General features: G+C 42.5%; 1 protein-coding gene across 1 annotated transcript in view; it reads left to right on the top strand.

Annotated features, from left to right (window-relative positions):
- The window catches only part of LOC106694701 (zinc finger protein 14-like), a 16,002-nt gene extending 9,599 nt beyond the window's left edge, over positions 1-6,403 (top strand). Inside the window, exons 2-4 of the mRNA XM_023745794.1 lie at positions 2,484-2,610; positions 3,362-3,434; positions 4,386-6,403. Coding sequence (XP_023601562.1) covers positions 2,484-2,610; positions 3,362-3,434; positions 4,386-5,832 — 1,647 coding nt within the window. The 3' untranslated portion in view covers positions 5,833-6,403. The remainder of the gene's footprint in view (positions 1-2,483; positions 2,611-3,361; positions 3,435-4,385) is intronic.
- Positions 6,404-19,566: the final 13,163 nt, after the last annotated feature.

Genomic DNA, 19,566 nt, shown 5'->3' with positions numbered 1-19,566 from the left:
TCCCAAGAATAGTCAGTCCATTCCCTTTCTATGCCCCTGATTCTATTATAATCACCAGTTCAGCCCGCTCGCCAGTCCCTGCCCACCCGAGCCTGCTGCACATGCTGCCTGGTGTTTGGTCATCCATTCAGTCATTTTGGATGTTACGGATCCTGGCTCTCTCTAGATATAGATATAGGTATAGGTATAGGTATAGGTATAGGTATAGGTATAGATATAGATATAGATATAGATATAGATATAGATATAGATATAGATATAGATATAGATATGTTGGGTGCTTTCCTTTTTTATTTCATACTTTTAAATCCTCACTGGCGCATATGTTTTTATTGATTTTAGAGAGATAGGAAGTGGGAGCGGAGGAGGGGAACACTTATTGGTTGACTCCCTTTCATATCCCAATTGGGAATTAAACACTAAATTGGGCCTGGGGCCTGACCTGAAACTGAACCCACCAACTTTTTTTTTTTTTTTTTTTGGTGTTTAGGTATATAAATCCTTTATAAATTTTGGGTATTAACCCCTTTTCAGATATTTCTTTTCAATTAATTCATTGATGAATATGTTCTCCCTTTTAGTTGTTTGCCTTTTTATTTTGTTGATGGTTTCCTTTTAGTTTGATGTAGTTTCATTTGTTTATTTTTTCTTTTGTTTCTCTTTCCCAAGGAGATATATGAAAAGTGATATTGCTAGGAGAAATATCCAAGGTATTACTGCCATTGTTTTTATCTAGGATTTTTATGGTTTTGAGTCTTATATTTAAGTCCTTCATGCATTTTTCTGTATTCTGGTGTAGGTGTAAGAAGCTGTTCTAATTTCATTTTTTTGCATTTTCCCAGCAACATTTATTGAATATACTATCTTTATTGTATGTTCTTGCCTACTTTGTTAAGTAAGTATTCTTTCACTGTAAAGGCATGCATTTATTTCTGGGCTCTCTGTTCCGTTCCACTGATTTATATGCTGTTTTTATGCCAGGACCATGCTGTTTTGATTACTATGGCCTTGTAGTAAAGTTGGATATTAAGTAGTATGATTCATCCACATTTGTACTTCTTTCTCAAGATTGCTGTTGCTATTGAGGGTATTTTGTGGTTCCATATAAAATTTTTGAGTATTTGTTCTAGTTATGTGAAATACACCATTGGTATCTTGATAGGAATTACATTGACTCTATAGATTGGTTTACGTAGTATGGACATTTGGTGATATTAATTTTTCCTATCCACAAACAACATATATGCTTCCACTTATAATTTACATTTAATTTCATTTTGTATGTTTCAGGTGTAGAACATAGTGTTTAGACAAATATTGCAGAGTTTTCTGCCTGATATTTTCAGTACCCCCCGCCTCCTAATGTATTTTGTCATCATGTGCTGTTTCAACATAAAAATGTAGCGGATTTTAATAAAGGCCTTATACATGCCAAGTTTTAAATTGTTCCTCAGGTCTAGGCCCTGGTTACATTGTTAAATTCCACCGGAAAGACTTTTTTGCGTGTGATCTATGGTTTCAATATATGTGTCTATATGTCCTAAAAATCATGTGTAGAGGACTTTTGTAGAGGGCTAAGTTGTCCTGTCTTGCTCATGCCTGAGCTCTAACTCTAACTTCTTTTTTTTAAAAAATATATTTTATTGATTTTTTTACAGAGAGGAAGGGAGAGGAATAGAGAGTTAGAAACATCGATGAGAGAGAAACATCGATCAGCTGCCTCCTGCACATCCCCCATTGGGGATGTGCCTGCAACCAAGGTACATGCCCCTGACTGGAATCGAACCCGGGACTCCTCAGTCCCCAGGCCGACGCTCTATCCAGTGAGCCAAACCAGCCAGGGCTCTAACTTCTTATCTCCATGAAATGAAAGAGGAAAAAGGTCAGAGTTACTAATATAAAAACAAATGATCATTCATACTCCTCCACAAGAATATTTTCATTCATTCACATGTATCTACTTCTAATAATCTGGAGTACTTCAGTACAATATGGCCAGGCACATTTTGTTCCAAGTTGAATTTCCACACACCGCTTGGCCTCTCCTGTTTGGTGATGAGAATAGAAGAGAAAGCTACCAGGCCTTTATTGTATTCAAAATCATGAAAACTTTATGCAGACATGACACTATGTTTCCTAGACTGTTGCATCAAATGGTGGTTATAATGAAGATGAGTTTTCACATAAGGAATCGATGCTTTCAGTATAGATGTATTTGAGTTAATTATATAGAACTTGTTCAAGGTGCTTTTTACCTTGACATTAGAGAGCAATGAACACTTGAAGTGATCACAGTAAAATCATATCAATAAATTTCATGTGTTCTTGAGGAAGTGAATGCAGCAAATTACTAATAGTCTTACAATCAAGTAATAGACTGAATGTTGGGTACCACATGTCCCATGTGAACTTCTTATGAATTATGTATAGATCCCCAGTGCTGTCATACCCATTCTTCTATATGTATATGTGGGATGTTTTAGGACTCAGTGGCCTTTGAGGATGTTAATGTGGAGTTCACCATGGAGGAGTGGGCTTTCCTGGATCTGACCCAGAAGAAACTCTATACAGATGTGATGCTGGAAACCTTCTGGAACCTGGCATCAGTAGGTAGGTATCACATAATCTTTCTTTCTTTCTTTCTTTCTTTCTTTCTTTCTTTCTTTCTTTCTTTCTTTCTTTCTTTCTTTCTTCTTAATATTTTTATTGATTTCAGAGAGGAAGGAAGAGGGAGAGAGAGAGATAGAAATATCCATGATGAGAGAGAATCGTGGATTGGCTGCCTCCTGCAAGTCCTCCACTGGGGATCGAGCCCACAACCCAGGCATGTGCCCTTGACTGGAATCGAACCTGGGACCTTTCAGTTCAGAGGCCAACACTCTATCCACTGAGCCAAACCAGCTAGGGCACACATTCTTTTTTAAAATATATTTTTATTTATTTTATTTTATTTTATTTTATTTTAATTTTGCAATATTGGTATTTTTATTGATTTTAGAGAGGGAGGAGAAGGAGAGAAATAGAGAAAAATCAATGATGAGAGAGAATCACTGATTGGCTGCCTTCTGTGTGCCTCACACTGACGATCTGCAAACCAGTCCTACTGGGAATTGACCTGTGACCTCCCGGTTCATATGTTGATGGTCAACCACAGAACGACTCTGCCCTGAAACAACTTGTTACTTATTTAGTCAATTAGATAACTAGAGTTGGTTGCTCATCAATGCTGTTATGCCATTTCAAGAACTGAAATTTGGAAAAGGAATACATTGGTAATTAACTGGGAATAATCACAGCTCTTTGTGTACCTAAAATCTAACCATTTTTAATATTCTTTAATAGTTCATAATCCTTTTTCTAGCATGTATTTTAGAAGTAAAATGTGAAGACCGTGACAGTGGAGATCAATATGAAAGTCATGGGATGAATCTTAGGTGAGTCACTTTGTTTGAGAAAGCATTAAGAGCATCTTTGTGTTTTTTTTTTAATGTTTTTATATATTTTATTTATATATTTAATATTTTAAAACAATAATTTCAGAGAGCTAGGGAGAGGGAGATAGAGAGACAAACATCAGGACAAACATTCCTGCCCATGCCCCACACTCAGAATCAAGCCCAGACCTGGGCATGTGCCCTGAATGCAAATTGAACTGTGACCTCCTTGTTCAGAGGTCAGTGCTCAAGCACTGAGCCATGCCAGTGGTGTAAAATACGTTTTTATAGAAACATCGATTGGCTGCCACCTGCATGTCCTGTAGTGGGGTGAATAAATCTGCAGTCTGGCTGTTTCCTTTTGGGGAATTGAACTGGCAACCCCCTGGTGTGTGGGTCCATACTGAACCACTGAGCCACATGGGCCTGGTGCAAACAGAATCTTAAAAACAGGTAACCCAATTGTATCAGCTCAGTTTTAAATTTATTGATTCTTCAAATAATCTCAACATGTTTTTTTTTCTGAAATAAGACCTATGTTTAGTGTATAAAAAATAATTGCATTTGGAAACAACGTACAGAAGTACCATTAACCCTTTTCGGTCCAACATGGAGGCTGACTCGACAGACCAGGTGCTAGGAGCAGGTCCAATGTCGAGGCTGAGGTCGACACCGCAAACCGGTTCAACATTCAATCCCATCAATTAATTTGGACCAGACTGTTTGAATTCCAAAAATAAAATTGGACCGCAAAGGGTTAATGACTGTAACTGTTATCATAATGTCTATGATCCAGCCTATTTCAGAGGTTTTAGGATATCCACTTTCAAATAATAAAAATGTACAGAAACCCTGAACTTTCTTTGAAAACAGTAAAAATGTCATTGTCATACTATTAATAAATATGAAATCATTAACAAAGTATTAATAATATGCTTCTAACTTTTACAGCAATCATAAGGTAGAGAGACTGTGTAAATGGAAATATGGTTGTCAATTCAGAGAAAACTTCAGCCAGATTCCAAATCATAATGAGAAGATGGAAACTCCTACTGAAATTAAACAACCTAAATCCAGGTTGTGTAGGCAAATATTCATGCATTATTTATCCTTGAATAACCACCTGAGCTCTCACATTGGACCCAAACTACACCTGTGTCAGGAATATGAAGAAAACCCTTATAAATGTAAGGGACCTGAGAAAGCTTTCAAGCCTCACCAACATATTCAAAGACATGAAGGCAGCCCCAGTGACAAATCTTTCCACTATTCAACTTCCCATAGAAAGCACGAAAGAACGCATATTGCTGGGAAACCGTTTAAGTGTAAGCAATGTGGGAAAGGCTTTAATCATCTCATTTACTTTAAACTTCACAAAAATACTCATACCGGAGAGAAACCATATCAAAGTAAGCAACGTGGCAAAGCTTTCAGGTCTCCCAAGTACTCTCGAGAAAATGAAAGCGCACACACTGGAGAAAAGCCCAATCAGTGTAAGAAATCTGGAAAAGCTTTCAGTTCCACTTCTCTTAGAAATTCTGAGAGAACTCATACTGGTGAGAAACCTTATAAATGTAAGCAATGTGGTAAAGATTTCTCTCATCGAACTTCCCTGCATTATCATAAAAGAACACATACTGGGGGAAAACCCTATGAATGTAAGCAATATGGTAAAGTTTCCTCTCATTCAGCTACTCTCCAAAAGCATAAAATCATTCATACTGGGGGAAAATCCTATAAATGTCAGTATTGTTATAAAGATTTATCTAATCGAACTTCCCTCCTACGTCATGAAAGAATTCATATTGGGGAAAAACCCTATAAATGTCAGCATTGTGGCAAAGCTTACTGTGATCGAGGTGCCCTCTGTCGTCATGAAAGAACTCATACTGGGGTAAAACCCTATGAATGTAAGTATTGTGGTAAAGGTTTCAATTATCCATCTTCTCTCCAAGGTCATGAAAGAATTCATACTGGGGAAAAACCCTATGAATGTAAGCATTGTGGAAAAGCCTACAGTTATCCACAGTCCTGTCAAAGGCATGAAAGTACACACACTGTCAAAACGCGCCATGTATGTCAGAAATGTGGTAAGGCTTTCAGTCTTTCTGCATATCTTAGAGATCATGAAACAATACATACTGGGGAGAAACCCTTTGACTGTAAGCAATGTGGGAGATCTTTTAGATATTCCAGTTCTCTTAGAAATCATCGAAGAATGCATACTGGGGAGAAACTCTACAAATGTAAGGAATGTGAGAAAGCTTTCTATTCTGCCAGATGTCTTAGTAAGCATAAAGTATCTCATCATGGAAAAAAGCCTCATGAATGTAAGGAATGTGGTAAAACTTTCCTTTATCCCTATTTGCTTAGAAATCATGAAAAACATCATGCTTAGGGAAAACCCTATGAATGTAACCATTGTGATAAAGCTTTCTCTTATCCAAGTTCCCTCTAACATCATGAAATAACTCATAATAAGGAAAAACCCTATGACTGTAAACCATGGGCCAAACCCTTTATTCATCCCAGTTCCCTTCAAAATCACAAAAACACTAATAGTGGAGAGATATCAAAATGAATGAAAGAACTCACACTGAAAATAAGCCCTATCATTTAAAGACTGTAGAAAAGCCTTTGACCATCCTAGTTTCTTTCTCTCTTTTTTAAATACTCACCTGAGGATATTTTTCCGTTGAGAGAGTGGAAGTCAGAGAGAAAGACAGAGCAATAGTGATGTGACAAAAACATATCAATTGGTTGCCCTCCTTCACATGCCTAGATATTTAAGGACACAAAGTGTGGAGAAAAGCTCTATGAATGTAAGGAATGTGGTAATGTTTTCAGTTTTTCCAAGTCTCTTAGAAAGCATGGAAGAACACACTCTGCGGAAAAACCTTATGAATGTAAGCAATGTGGGAAACCTTCAGTTGTGTCACACATCTTGGAAGACAAAAGAAGACATGATGGGGGAGCCTGGAAGATGGTGGCATAGGTAAACACCTGTACTTGCTGCCTCTCACAACCACACCAAAACTCAACTAAAAGATAAAATAAAAGATAAAATAACTATCATCCAGAACTGCAGGAAGCTGCCTGAGTGGAAGTTCTACAACTAGAAGGAAAGGAGACTGGTAGGAGATGCGGAGGCACGTGGAACAGGCTGGCGACCGGGTGCACTATTTTTTTTTTTTTTTTTTTTTCAATCAGGAGGGAGATACAAGCTCCCGATTGCTCTGAACTCCAGTTCCGGGATACACTCTGGTTACCCAGACTCATACAGGGAAAAACTGGACTGTCTGGCATTGGGTCAGAACATAAGGGCTGCTTTCTCTGAGTTGCTCACAGTGATCATTGTTCCTGTGGTGGAAGGGTTGGGGGTGGGCACAGGATGTGGAGATTCGGGGACCTCTCCGGTGTAGAGCTGACTGGCAGCTATTGCTGTTTGCTCTGCCCTTGTGATTCCCTGAGTACTCACCCCACCCAAGTTACAACCCCACCCAAGCTGTGCGCTGTGGCTTTTGCCTATGAATTGCCTGTCTTTACTCAGCCTGAAACCTATCAAAGGGCAGCTGGGTCAGAGAGCACCTAAGCTTACAAAAGAAGGCCTAAGGCTCGGCAGCAGCCTGCATTGCTACACAGCTCGGCCTCATCCGGGCACCTCCAAACCCCAAAGAGGAGGAATCTGCAGATGTCTCTGTAGCTCCTGCTGGGTGGCCTCAGGCAGTGGCTGACTTTGCACCTCCGTGGAGATCCAAGTCCCAGTGTACCCAGTGGTCAGTGTGAGACCATACCAGATTACAACTATTCACATCCATAATCGACACACTCAAGTGGCAGACTGAGTGAGCACCAAAGCCCCATTAGGGTGTCTGCTGCATAGCAGTTCTTCCATTGCAGACACAGCTGGTTCTAACAGCCAGTTGGCCAGGAGGTCAATTGCTCCCAGTGATAGCAATAGCAATCAAGGCTTAACTACAACAAGACTGTGAACCCATCCTACAAAGGGATGCACCAAGAGTGTCCACCCCAGGTGATTGGGGATGCAGAGCCACTGGGCATTATAGGACACCTACCACACAAGGCCACTATCAACACAGGGAAGCAGCCAAACTACAGAAAGAAAGAAACATGTCACAAAATAAATAAATGGAGGAAAGTAAACTACTGGCTATATAGTTCAAAACTGTGGTTATAAGGTTACTCAAGAATCTTCTAGAAACCTCGGAGGAACTGTTCTATTATAGTTTCTATGCATTATGGAGTCATTGTGTCTAGTTTCTCTACCATATTATAGATGAAGGAAATGATCTTCACCTGAGGTTGTAATAGCCATCATGTAATTTGTTCTCTCCAAGTTCCAGGCACTGTTTTTAAAAATTGGCATATATATATATTCCAGTCAGTGTAGCTCAGTGGTTGAATGTCAACCTACATACCAGGAGGTCACGGTTGGACTCCTCCTCAGGGCATATGCCCTCTTTGAAGTCTTGATCCCCAGGATGCAGCCAATCAATCATTCTCTCTTATCATTGATGTTTCTATGTCTCTCTTCCTCTCCCTTCGTATTTGAAATCTACAAAAATATATTTAAAAGAAATAAGAGAGCCCTAGCCAGTTTGGCTCAATGATTAGAGTGTCAGCCTGTAGAACAAACGGTCCCTGATTTGATTCCAGTCAAGGGCACGTACCTTGGTTGCAGACTCCTCTCTGGCTGGGCTCATGCAGGAGGCAACCAATCAATGTGTTTCTCTAACATCGATGTTATGTCTTTCCCTCTCTCTTCCATTCTCCAAAAAAATCAGTGGAAAAATAAGAAAATAAAAAAGGTTAGTTTGGTATTTCTTCATTTTGTCCTATGCCCTCCCATGGGAAGCATTGAATGAATGTGCCTCACCTATATATATATATTCTACCTTAACAGAAAAGTGCCTTTCAGTAACCCAAAGAGGTTTACTCCATTTTCTTGTCAATAAATGTTTCTGTAATATTTCAATTGCAGTTGACATTCAGTATTATTTTAATCAATAAATATTTGTTATCTATTTGTAAGTTTGTAAAGTGCACTGTAGAGTCCAATGTGAGTTATTTTCATCTACGTCCTTTGCTTGCCACTGCTTTTGGCTGGGTTTGAACTACGATGATTGCATTAAGAGGAGAATACCTGTGATAGGACAATAAGATCTAGAGTCAGAGATGACCCTTCCTGACTGTTAGGTCAGTGTGAGGAATGTTGTGAACTACATTTTGCACAATCTGGTGCTTCTATGGTTCCGTGTTAGAAATCACCAAGGCCTCACTTCCATGTAACTTGAATGCAGAGGTGAAATAGGATTAGATTGGTTTTGAATCCACTTGTATAAAGGAGATGGCTAGAAGCATAGAGCTTTTGTGTACATTTGCTTTGAGTTTGTTTTCCTCAGTCTTTGCCCAGCCAGCCAAGAATATCCTCAAAACCACCAGCGACTGCTTCATTTCCCTTGATGTTGGGTGTAAGCTTTACAGATGTTCACAATTCAACATTAAAGACCCAGCATAGGTTGGCTTTTCCTGCAAGCCCATAGGTGTCCACCGGGCAACAAATGCAGACTGCCATGGTTGGGGCTGTTTTCTGAAGGGTACGCACTGTTCTCTAGATTGCATTTGCATGAGGTCTAATTTGACTAGTAATCATCTTGTCCTGTTGGTTCTACTACTGACTGTGATTCAGATCCCACTGTGACAGCTGCAATGGTTCAGTGCCAAGGAGCCCCATGACAGTTTGTTCTTGTACCACCCTCTGCAGTGAGGGCTCTGAGCCAGTCCTTCCATGTGAGAATCGGCACTTTCTTCATTTCAGACAGACTCTTCATGGTGCTGTCACTCAGAGCTGAGCCTAATCTCTCAATGTTTTCAGTTATCGTGGGTTGTATGTAATTAGGATTATGTGCATTTTCCCCCTGTAATCAATGCTTCTGTACATTTTAAAGAAATATGTTTTCCAATCACTTTTATGCCGATAGCTACTGCATTTTATTATTTCCTGAGATATGTTTAAATGTCCCAATGTAATTATGTATTTTCGGATCAACATCCAATCTTTTTCATTTAATCATACAACCTGAGTTACAGTTATCACGTGTGTATAAATTCAGACATGTTTTCTCAGGGAAAATATTTTTTATATTTATTTGATACAGACTGCTTTCTTATTCGTTCAAAATATTAAAAACTTCAATCCTGTTTTTTTTGTTTGTTTGTTTTTACTTTGTTATTGTATTTTGCCTTGTAATAGATCATTTGTTTGCTATTCAGGGAAGCCAGACATTTTTTCTGCATTGGATTCTGTGATATTCTTTAGAAACCTGTTCTCTTTCATCAGGAATACAGACATGAATGCCTTTTGTGTGTGTGTCTTGATTCATTGTGGTCATGGAGTAGCTCTGTGTGATGATGGACATGTGTGACCTTTTCTTTTCAACCATGTATGTCTAGGACTGGCAGGGAGTGCAAGGCCTGCAACTCCTCTGGAACAGCTTTTGCCTTTCTTGTTATCTGAACACTGAAATATTTCCTAGAGTGTATTGGGTGCATTTCCAAAAAGTTTATATATATATTTTAATTATTTACTCCTTGAAAAGTATCTCCTCTATGGGTCAACTGAAGTTCATAAATTTAGGAATATTGTCAAGGAAAACAAGCCAACAAGAAGACAAAGTCAGGGTCTCTTCCAAAGAAGCTGTTTTTAGTGATAGAGTATGACTTACTTTTACAGTTTCTTTTTAAATATATTTTTATTGATTTCAGAGAGGAAGGGAGAGAGTGAGAGAGATAGAAACATCAATGATGAGAGAGAATCATTGACTGGCTGTGTCCTGCCCACCCCCTATTGGGGATCAAGCCTGAAACCTGGGCATGTGCCCTTAACTGGAATCTTACCCGGGACCCTTTAATCGGCAGGTCAATGCTCTCTCTACTGATCCAAACCAGCTAGAGCTCTCTTACTTTTTTCTTTTTTAATTTAATTGATTTGAGAAAGAGAGAGACAGAAATATCAATCATTCTATTTATTTATATTCATTGGTTTATTTTTGTGTGTGACCTGGGATTTAACCTACTATCGGCATATTGGGACGATGCTCTAATCATTCGAGCTTTCCGGCCAGGTTGAAAAACAACATGGTGATCCACTACACGACATTTTGGAAAAGGCAAAGGATTGGTCTGGCTGGTGTTGCTCAGTGGTTAGGTGTCAACCTATAAACCAGGAGGCCATGGTTCAATTTCCGGTCAGGACACACACCTGGGTTGCAGACTTGATTTCTAGTAGGGGGTGTGCAGGAGGCAGCTAATCAATGATTGTCATCTTTGACGTTTCTATATCTCCACTTCCCTTCTTTTTTTTTTTTTTAAATATATTTTATTGATTTTTTACAGAGAGGAAGGGAGAGAGACAGAGAGCCAGAAACATCGATGAGAGAGAAACATCGATCAGCCGCCTCCTGCACATCTCCCACTGGGGATGTGCCCGCCACCCAGGTACATGCCCTCGACCGGAATCGAACCCGGGACCCTTCAGTCCGCAGGCCGACGCTCTATCCACTGAGCCAAACCGGCTTCGGCTCCATTTCCCTTCTTAAATAAAAAAATATTTCAATAAGAAAAGAATAGGTAAAGGTTTAGAGGGGCAGTTCTCAACCTGTGGGTCACGACCCCTTTGGGGGTCAAATGACCCTTTCACAGGGGTCGCCTAACTATCGGAAAACACATATACTTACATACTGTTTCTGTGATGAACCACTATGCTTTACTTATGTTCAATTTGTAACAATTGAACATAAGTAAAGCATGAGGAACTGTATTAAGGGGCCGTGGCATTAGGATTGTTGAGATCCACTGGTTTAGAGGAATCTCGAACAAATCCTGTATAAACAGCCACCATAATTGTGTTCCTTTGGGTTAATGGAGAGTTTTCTGTCTTGGTGGTGGTGTAACTGCATTCTGAAAACACATAACTACTCTAAAACTGTTTTCAAATATTAAGAACAATATAAAATACCAACAGTGGTCCTAGCTGGTTTGGCTCAGTGGTGAGAACATTGACCAGCGACTGAGGGGTCCCGGGTTTGATTTTGGTGAAGGGCACATGCCTGAAGTAGTCTCAATCCCCATAGTTGACATGCAGGAGGCAGTTAATCAGTGATTCTTATCATTGATGTTTCTGTCTGTCCCTCTCCCATCTGCTCTGAAATCAAAAAGTATCCTATATAATAAAGAGGTAATATTGAAATTAACCCTCATGCCTCCTAGACAGCTTTTGACGCTGACTGGCATAGAAACCCATCAATAGGAACCAAATCTGGGTGAACTGCGAGGAGCCAATGGCTGCCTAGGAGGCAGAGCTTTTGATGCTGACTGGTATAGAAACTGACCAATCATAACCTAATCTGGGTCAACTGGGAAGGCAGACCTAAGGTGGGGGCTGAGGAGGGGTTTCAAAGGGAACAGCTGTTTGGTGTAAGGTGTAAGAAATCATTTCAGTTTTTCAATGACTGGTTTGACAGTATAGTGCATATGGCTGGCTATCAGTCCAGATATAGGGATTATGTGTTTTTGTCTGCCAAGAGCATCTCCTCTGGCTGAAAAAGGGCCCCCACCCCCCATTTAAGCATTCCTAGCCTATATAATCTATCTATACTAATAAAAGGGTAATATTCTAATTACAGTGGGTCAACCGACCATCTTCTGGACATCCGACTTCCTTCCAGACAAAGCCATGGTGGTGGGGGCCGAGACAGAGTCAGGGGTGATCAGGCCGGCAGGGGAGGGCAGGTGGGCATGAGATCAGGCTCCCAGGGGAGGCCACTTGGGGGCCACCAGGCTGGCAGGAGAGGGCAATTAGGGGTGGTCAGGCAGGCAGGCAGAGAGGTTAAGGGTGATCAGGCAGGCTGACAGTGTGGTTGGGGGAAATCAGGCAGGCAGACAGAGGCAGTTACAGCCAATCATGCAAACAGGCAGCTGAGTGATTAGGAGCCAGCGGTCCCAGATTGTGAGAGGGTGAAGGGTGGGCAGAGGGGAATACCCCCACCCCCACGTGCACGAATTTCATATACCGGGCCACTAGTCTGGGCTGAGGGAACCCACCTCCATGCACAAATTTTGTACACCAGGCCACTAGTATATCTATTAATACATACATACAAACAAAAGTGTTTTCTGCTGGGAGAACATTAAACAGTCCAAAACTTAGAGCGCTAATTGTGCAACACTTTCTTCCCCCACCTTGGGGTTCTTATAAAGAACAGAGGTGTGGGGGAGGACACAACAGGATACAATTTCAGGAAACACCCTCTCAGGCAACCTGTGCCCTCATTCACACAACTGCTGAGACAGTGATAGGCTCCTGGCCCCCACCTTTGAGGTGATACCAGGGTTCTGGAGTGCTATTCAGGAAATGCTATGATCTGAAATGGGGAATCTAACTGGTCAGCACAAGTGAGGTCAGCCTGGGAACGTCCTAATTCTATGGTCGGCAAATTGCGGCTCGGGAGCCACATGGGGCTATTTGGCCCCTTGAGTGTGGCTCTTCCACAAAATACCGACTTCTGAGCATGGACCACGAAATTTCAATCGCACTGTACATGCGCGCCCACACGTATTTTGTGGAAGAGCCACACTCAAGGGGCCAAAGAGCCAGATGTGGCTCGCAAGCTGCAGTTTCTGACCACTGTCCTAATCTAATCCTGGGCATCAGCAGATCTTGAGCCTGTTTCCAGTTATTAAGTTTCCCATAGTTACTAAGTTTCTCAAGCCAACTGTCTGCTCTCTGGGTAACGTGTTTAAATGCAACATCGGTCCAACTCTGGAAATTTTCTGTTGCCACCTCAGGTGACTGTGGTGAAACAGTGATAGAACCCAGAGCCCATGTCATGAGGAGCAGGCCCCTCAAACACAGTGATCCCCACTGTTGTGTGACCATCACTCCTGTACCAAGAAGCACATTGCACAGGAGTCTCAAACCCCCCAACAATGTGAAAAGGAGATGCCCTGCCTGTTCTAGTTCTAGGAGTCCCTCAGGAGCCGGGCTGTCCCTAGAGCGCCTTCCCTGATCCTGCGGGCCATCAACCCTGTGGTTTGAGAAGAGAAGAAGCTGACCACACCCGACCCCCTCTCCTCAGAGCTGCCTCCAGAGTGAGTGTGGAGCCCACCCACCAAGTCTGGTGCCTACTCTTCTGGAACAGGACTCCCCCTGCAGAATGTCAGCCCCATGGACGAAGGGAAATAACATCCCAGCCAGGAACTCAGCATCCCTGTGGGATCCCCCCTTGCCTCACGTGGCTTGCAGAATGCAGTGCAGCACCACACCTAATAAGGGGCTGAGAATGCCAAGTATTTTTCCTCTTCCCTGAAGTGAGCAGGCACAGGAGGTGGCTCCTGGTCCCCTTGTTTGAACCACGCCCCTGTTCTTGCAGGAAGAGTGAGAAATGAGCCCAAACTCCTCCATGGTCTTACAACAGCTTCCCGTGTTTTCCTAGGTCACCAAGGTCACCTGTCAGTGGTTCAAGGTCCCCAGGCTACCACCCATCCCCATCAAGGCACATTCAGTGAGGGGCAGAGATGAAAGGCTGGGTGAGGACAGGCTCAGGGGGGCTGACCCAGGGAGAGCAGTGCACAGGGGAGACCTCAGGGAGGTGGGGGACACCTTGTCCATGAACCTGCAGGTGAGGACTTGGCAGCTGAGTGAGGACACGTGACTCTTTGTTGTCCTCCCTGAACTTCCAGTGGGGAAGCAAAGTGAGGAAGGGCCTGTGCCTTGTCTCGATTGAGATGATCTGTAATCTTTGAGGTTTATTCTATTAACGGTATGTTACATTAATTCATTTTCAGATGCAAAACCAACCCTTCTTTCCTGGGTTAAATCTCACTTGGTCATGGTGTATAGGTCATGTTATATATTGCTCAGTTCATTTTGTTCGTATTTTGGTAAGGCTTTTGCACGTATATAAAAAGTGTTCTCTGATCCTAGTTGGTTTGGCTCAGTAGTTAGTGTGTCTGCCTGTGGACTGAAGGGTCCTGGTTTCGATTCTTTTTCTTTTTTTGAAGTATATTTTATTGATTTTAGAGAGGATGGAAAGGGAGATAGAATCATCAATGATGAGAGAGAATCATTGATTGGCTGCCTCCTGCACACCCCACTACTGGGGATTGAGACTGCAACCCAGGCGTGTGCCCTGGGTCGGAATCAAACCTGGGACCCTTCAGTCCACAGGCTGACACTCTATCCATTGACCAAAACCAGCTAGGACCCAGGTTTGATTCTAATCAAGGACACATGTCTGGATTGTGGGCTCAGTTCCCAGTTGAGGGTGTACAAGAGATAGCTGATCAATTATTCTCTCTCATCATTGATGTTTCTATCTCTCTCTCCCTCTCCCTTCTTCTCTGAAATGAATTTAAAATTTTTTTAAAAAACTGGTCTCTGTGTATTCTATTATAATGTACTAGAGGCCCAGTGCACGGAGTTCATGCAAGGGTCTTGACCCTTGCAGCCCCAGCTACGTCTGGAAGGTCATTTTTCCATCCAGTCTAATTAGCTTATTATGCTTTTATTATAGATTATCTAGAGAAAAATTTCTATGTACTAGAGGCCCGGTGCACAAAATTTGTGAACCCAGGCAGGGGGTGTCCCTCAGCCCGACCTGCACCCTCTCGCAATCTGGGGGCCCTCAGGGGATGTCTCCCTGCTGTGGAGGTGGGGGAGGCTCCTGCCACCGCTGCTGGGCTCACCAGCCATGAGCCCAGCTTCTGGCTGAGCAGCACTCCACCTGTGGGAGCACACTGACCACCAGGGAGCAGCTTCTGCATTGAGTGTCTCCCCCTGGTTATCAGTGCATGTCATAAAGACCGGCTGTTCCCCTGTTTGGTCAATTTGCATATTAGCCTTTTATTATATAGGATAGTTTGTATCTATGTGCATCTGTGTATGTATATATGATGTAGAGTGTGGTGTATTTAGTATATTTTTATAATGTTGGTAATATATAGTACAGTAGTATATCTTAGCATATATTTTGGATCATTAGAAAAGTTATAAAATTAACATATAATTTATTTTACAGGGTAACATATAGCATAATTTCACAGAATAGTATTGTAGTCTTCTCAGCCTAAACTGTAGCGAGTGTCATTTCCATGTCTGTGCACAGAAATATTAACAACCCTATTACATCCTCCCATGAAGCATAGGGACACCTCGCTGTCTTGGTATTACAACCTCGGGTTCCCTCACCCCTGTTTTTCTCTCTACTTCTGAGTGCACCTGAAGTGTCAGTGTGTTTCAGAAACTTGCACTAATTTTTCTGGCTATGATGGAAATGAAGCCCTGCGGTTTCATTTGTCCCCCATGCAGAGATGTGTGACATTCCCTTCTTTTTGAGTAATTATGAGTAAAGTTATTCCAGAGCGCTTTATCCCAAAGGGTGATCTTCGATTAAGAGTTGTTGCTCTTGGTGCCAGATGGCCAGACCATTGGCAATGGCCTAAAAGTTGTAAAAATGTACAGATAGGGTCAACTATTAGCCAGGACATCCTGTGGCATGATTGCCTGGAGGTGACTAATCTTGCTGTTCCTTGGGTCCCATTTCAGAGCAGGGATGGCCGGGTTAGGGTAAGTCGCAGCAGCTCTCCAGGGCTCTCTTCTCCATCTCATGTGCTGGTGGCACAGAATCATGGACATGAAAATTAGAGCAGAATTTATTTTTAAATGAACGAGAGAGGAAAAGCATATTTCAAAACATCTGTGGAGAGAGAACAGTATACTTTACATGGTGTCCTTTTGCATGAACACTGAAAAGATTGAAAAGAAATAAACTCTATTGCTCTCTATAAGGAAACTAGGCCCCTTTGTTCAAGGACAAGCTAGAAGTGTTTCCTCAGGCACACTTTTCAATCTCAGCTTTAGTTTTTGACACTTGATCTTAAAATAAACAATTGATGATGGAAAATGTTGTATTACCCATACTGTACTTCTGATTTATGGGTTGACACTCAACCACTGAGCCATGCCAGCTGGGCCACCCCTGAGTTTTAAGTGGCAGTTTTTAAAAAAATATATACATATTTTATTTGTTTTTTACAGAGAGGAAGGGAGAGGGATAGAGAGTTAGAAACATTGATGAGAGAGAAACATCGATCAGCTGCCTCCTGCACACCCCCCACTTGGGATGTGCCCACAACCAAGGCACATGCCCTTGACCGGAATCGAACCTGGGACCCTTCAGTCCATAGGCCGATGCTCCATCCACTGAGCCTAACTGGTCAGGGTTAAGTGGCAGTTTTAATAAATAAAGGAATTTCTATACCAGGGTGGTCTTGGGTGGACAGAAGAGGAGTAGACCTCCACCCTGCCCACCAGATAATTCAAAGTTTACCTAATCACCTTCACTGGGTCATGTATACAGTTCAGGTGGGGTCAGCAACACATTGGTCTCTCAAAGCTGTGTCCTTTAAATGGCTTTAGTTCTCCATCCATGGGCAGAACATGTATCCCAAGGACAGGGGTGGGAGGAAGGAATCTCATTGCCCAGCTCATTGGTTGACCAGCAGTCACGTTATCTCAGTGACCCTCCCACAGAGCAGCTGCTTGAACCGTGTGTGACTCTTTCCATTAGAGCCATATGCCAAGGCTACGGGGAAAATCTCTCTATTCATACAAGGAACTCCTTGTGCCTTTTCAGTGGGGCTCTTTGGCTGAAAAGACCATCTTGTAGGGTGAGTCTTGAGACCTCATGGTTTCCATGGTGCAGGTGGATGCAGCCACATTAAGTCTATTCTGGCCCTTGTGTTTGCCATGATGGAGATCACAGGAATCACCTCTTCTTACTAAACACAACCCAGTAATTCCAGCACCTGGAAGAGCAGCATGAATTGGCCTCAGCAAAGCGACCAGCTCCCCCAATTGTTACTCGTGAGAAGTGGAGCATTCTCTACCCAGATGGGGCCACAGCTGGAACTATACAATTCCCACAGGTGCAAGTACCAGCAGGGTGTGGAAGGGCAGGGATGGGATGTAATTTCTGCAGCAGCAGGTTCCTGAAGTTCAGCAGTGTGAGAGAAGAGACCAAACATGTGCATCTTCCCCAGTGAACTCGAATTCTTAGTAGGAGGTCATTTATTTGAGGTTGAGATGAGAGCAAAAACAAAACAAAAAACCAGAGGTATTCCAGACTAGAAAATCAGAATGATTTCTAGAAAAAGTGCCTCGAGACTATTGTTTTTGAGATAGCTGTGAAAAGGAAGGTGAAAAAAAGGTGATGAAATGCAAATATATTCTCCATCTCAGTTCTTCATGGTGAATACCCACAGACCTTTCTTCCTGCTGTGTATGGTGACTGATGCTGCTCCTCCACGTGTGGTCCTCCTGGTAAGCTGAGTCCTGGGTGAAACGTGTGCCCTCCTTTTCTCTCTCCATTGAGGTCCCTGTGGTTCTGTGGCTCTGCCCTCAGGTTGACTGTGTCAGATGGCCTCCAGGTTCTTCTGTGTCCCAGGCTGGATGGGGTTATTGCTGCAGTTTGGGTGGGGCTGTTTGTCTCAGATGATACTAAAGGTGAGCATTTCCTCAGGGACTGGAGAGAGGCAATGGTCAGAGCCAGGAAGCTGTGCATTCACTATGGAGAGGCTGCCTGGCAGGGAGTGCTTCCATCATGGTTAGAATGAATGTTATGCTAGTATCACAGACTCAGCAATCAGGGGGATTATTATTGAGATGTGGGGATGAAAAGAGTCCACATGCTAACCTGCCAAGTTCAGGGAAGGCCTGTGTGTGATGGCCTTGCAAATTAAAAGACCTAAAATAACCACAAGGGATGGTCTGAAATGAAAATATTTCAACTAGAAGCAGTTTATGGTAGATAGTCATGTCCCAGACTAGAATCCCCCTAACAAACTCAATCTTTCCTTTCCCTATGCTTGCCCATTGTCTTTCCCATATATGATTACATATCTTGGCAGTGTCAGGGTAACTCCCCCTATTTCAGACCTTTCAGTGCTCAACCAATGCAGAAGAAATGAGACCATATCTCCTCTCATTGTTATTATGTTAATCATTAACTATTACCTACTTTGTACCCACCTATGTAAAATATATATGTATGTCTATCATTTTACTTTTCATCGTATCCCCCGGGTACCCTGCTTTACTTTCTCCAAGCTCCCTAATCTATCACCAGTGGATTTCATATAACCCACTTGAGTCTTCTCTTTTGATTGTAATGTATAAAATAAAGCACCAAACTGCCATACTCTGGACATTATCTCAATTCATTGACACTTTGCTTCCTGACATGAACTCATAAAAATACTCTATAGGTTTGAATGATTCTTACGTTGATGGGAACCAATTTTCAGTTAAATTTCATTATTGCTGGATTAAACAGTGTAACCGTGGTGGTAGCAGGAATGGCACCAGGTTTCTGATTGGGCTCAGACCAAATGTGAGTTCAGCAGCCTGGGTTCTTGGGTTTTGGCTAGAAAAGAATTCAGAGCAAGACCCAAACTGTAAGAGAACATTCCTGGGTAAATTACAGAGGTAGGAGAAGTAAGTCTTAGAGGAAATGGGTTTAGGAAATGAGTTATGGAGGTAAAAGAAGTGCCCTTGGAGCTTGGGAGCACAAGCTAATGGTAACCTGCCTGGGGGAGGAGGAGGTGGAGGGGAGGGAAAGGTACAGGTGTGCTCCAGGGAGGGAGAGTGCACTGGGTCCTCCTTCCTAAAGGTTTTAAGGGTGGAGATTTCAGGGGAGGTCCCAGGGGAAGAGCTGAATGGAATATTCTGTAGCTTTCCAGGTGTGTCCATTCAGGGGTGTGGCCTCCACTGCTGGATTGGCCGGCACCAGGGCAGGGGTCATTATTCAATGCAGCTGGTCCTGATGTCAGCCCTGCCATTTTGTTGCTTATCTGAGCCTGGGGCTAAATTCAATGAGGCATAGGTGTTATCTCTAGGGAGGAAGATCAGGGGGTCCAAACTGTAGGACCAGTGATCTGCTAGAGGAGGAAAAGTCACCCTGGGGACCAGGCCCCACCCTACAATTGGTTGCCCATTGCTGGACACCTGGGCTTCCCACCCTGGTGACCTCTGTACCTGACCCATCTCCTTGCT

The sequence above is a fragment of the Myotis lucifugus genome, unplaced genomic scaffold (assembly GCF_000147115.1).
Source record: "Myotis lucifugus unplaced genomic scaffold, Myoluc2.0 scaffold_583, whole genome shotgun sequence".
Lineage (NCBI taxonomy): Eukaryota > Metazoa > Chordata > Mammalia > Chiroptera > Vespertilionidae > Myotis > Myotis lucifugus.
The sequence above is the reverse complement of the archived record's forward strand: the minus strand, read 5'-3'. Positions and strand labels throughout refer to the sequence as shown.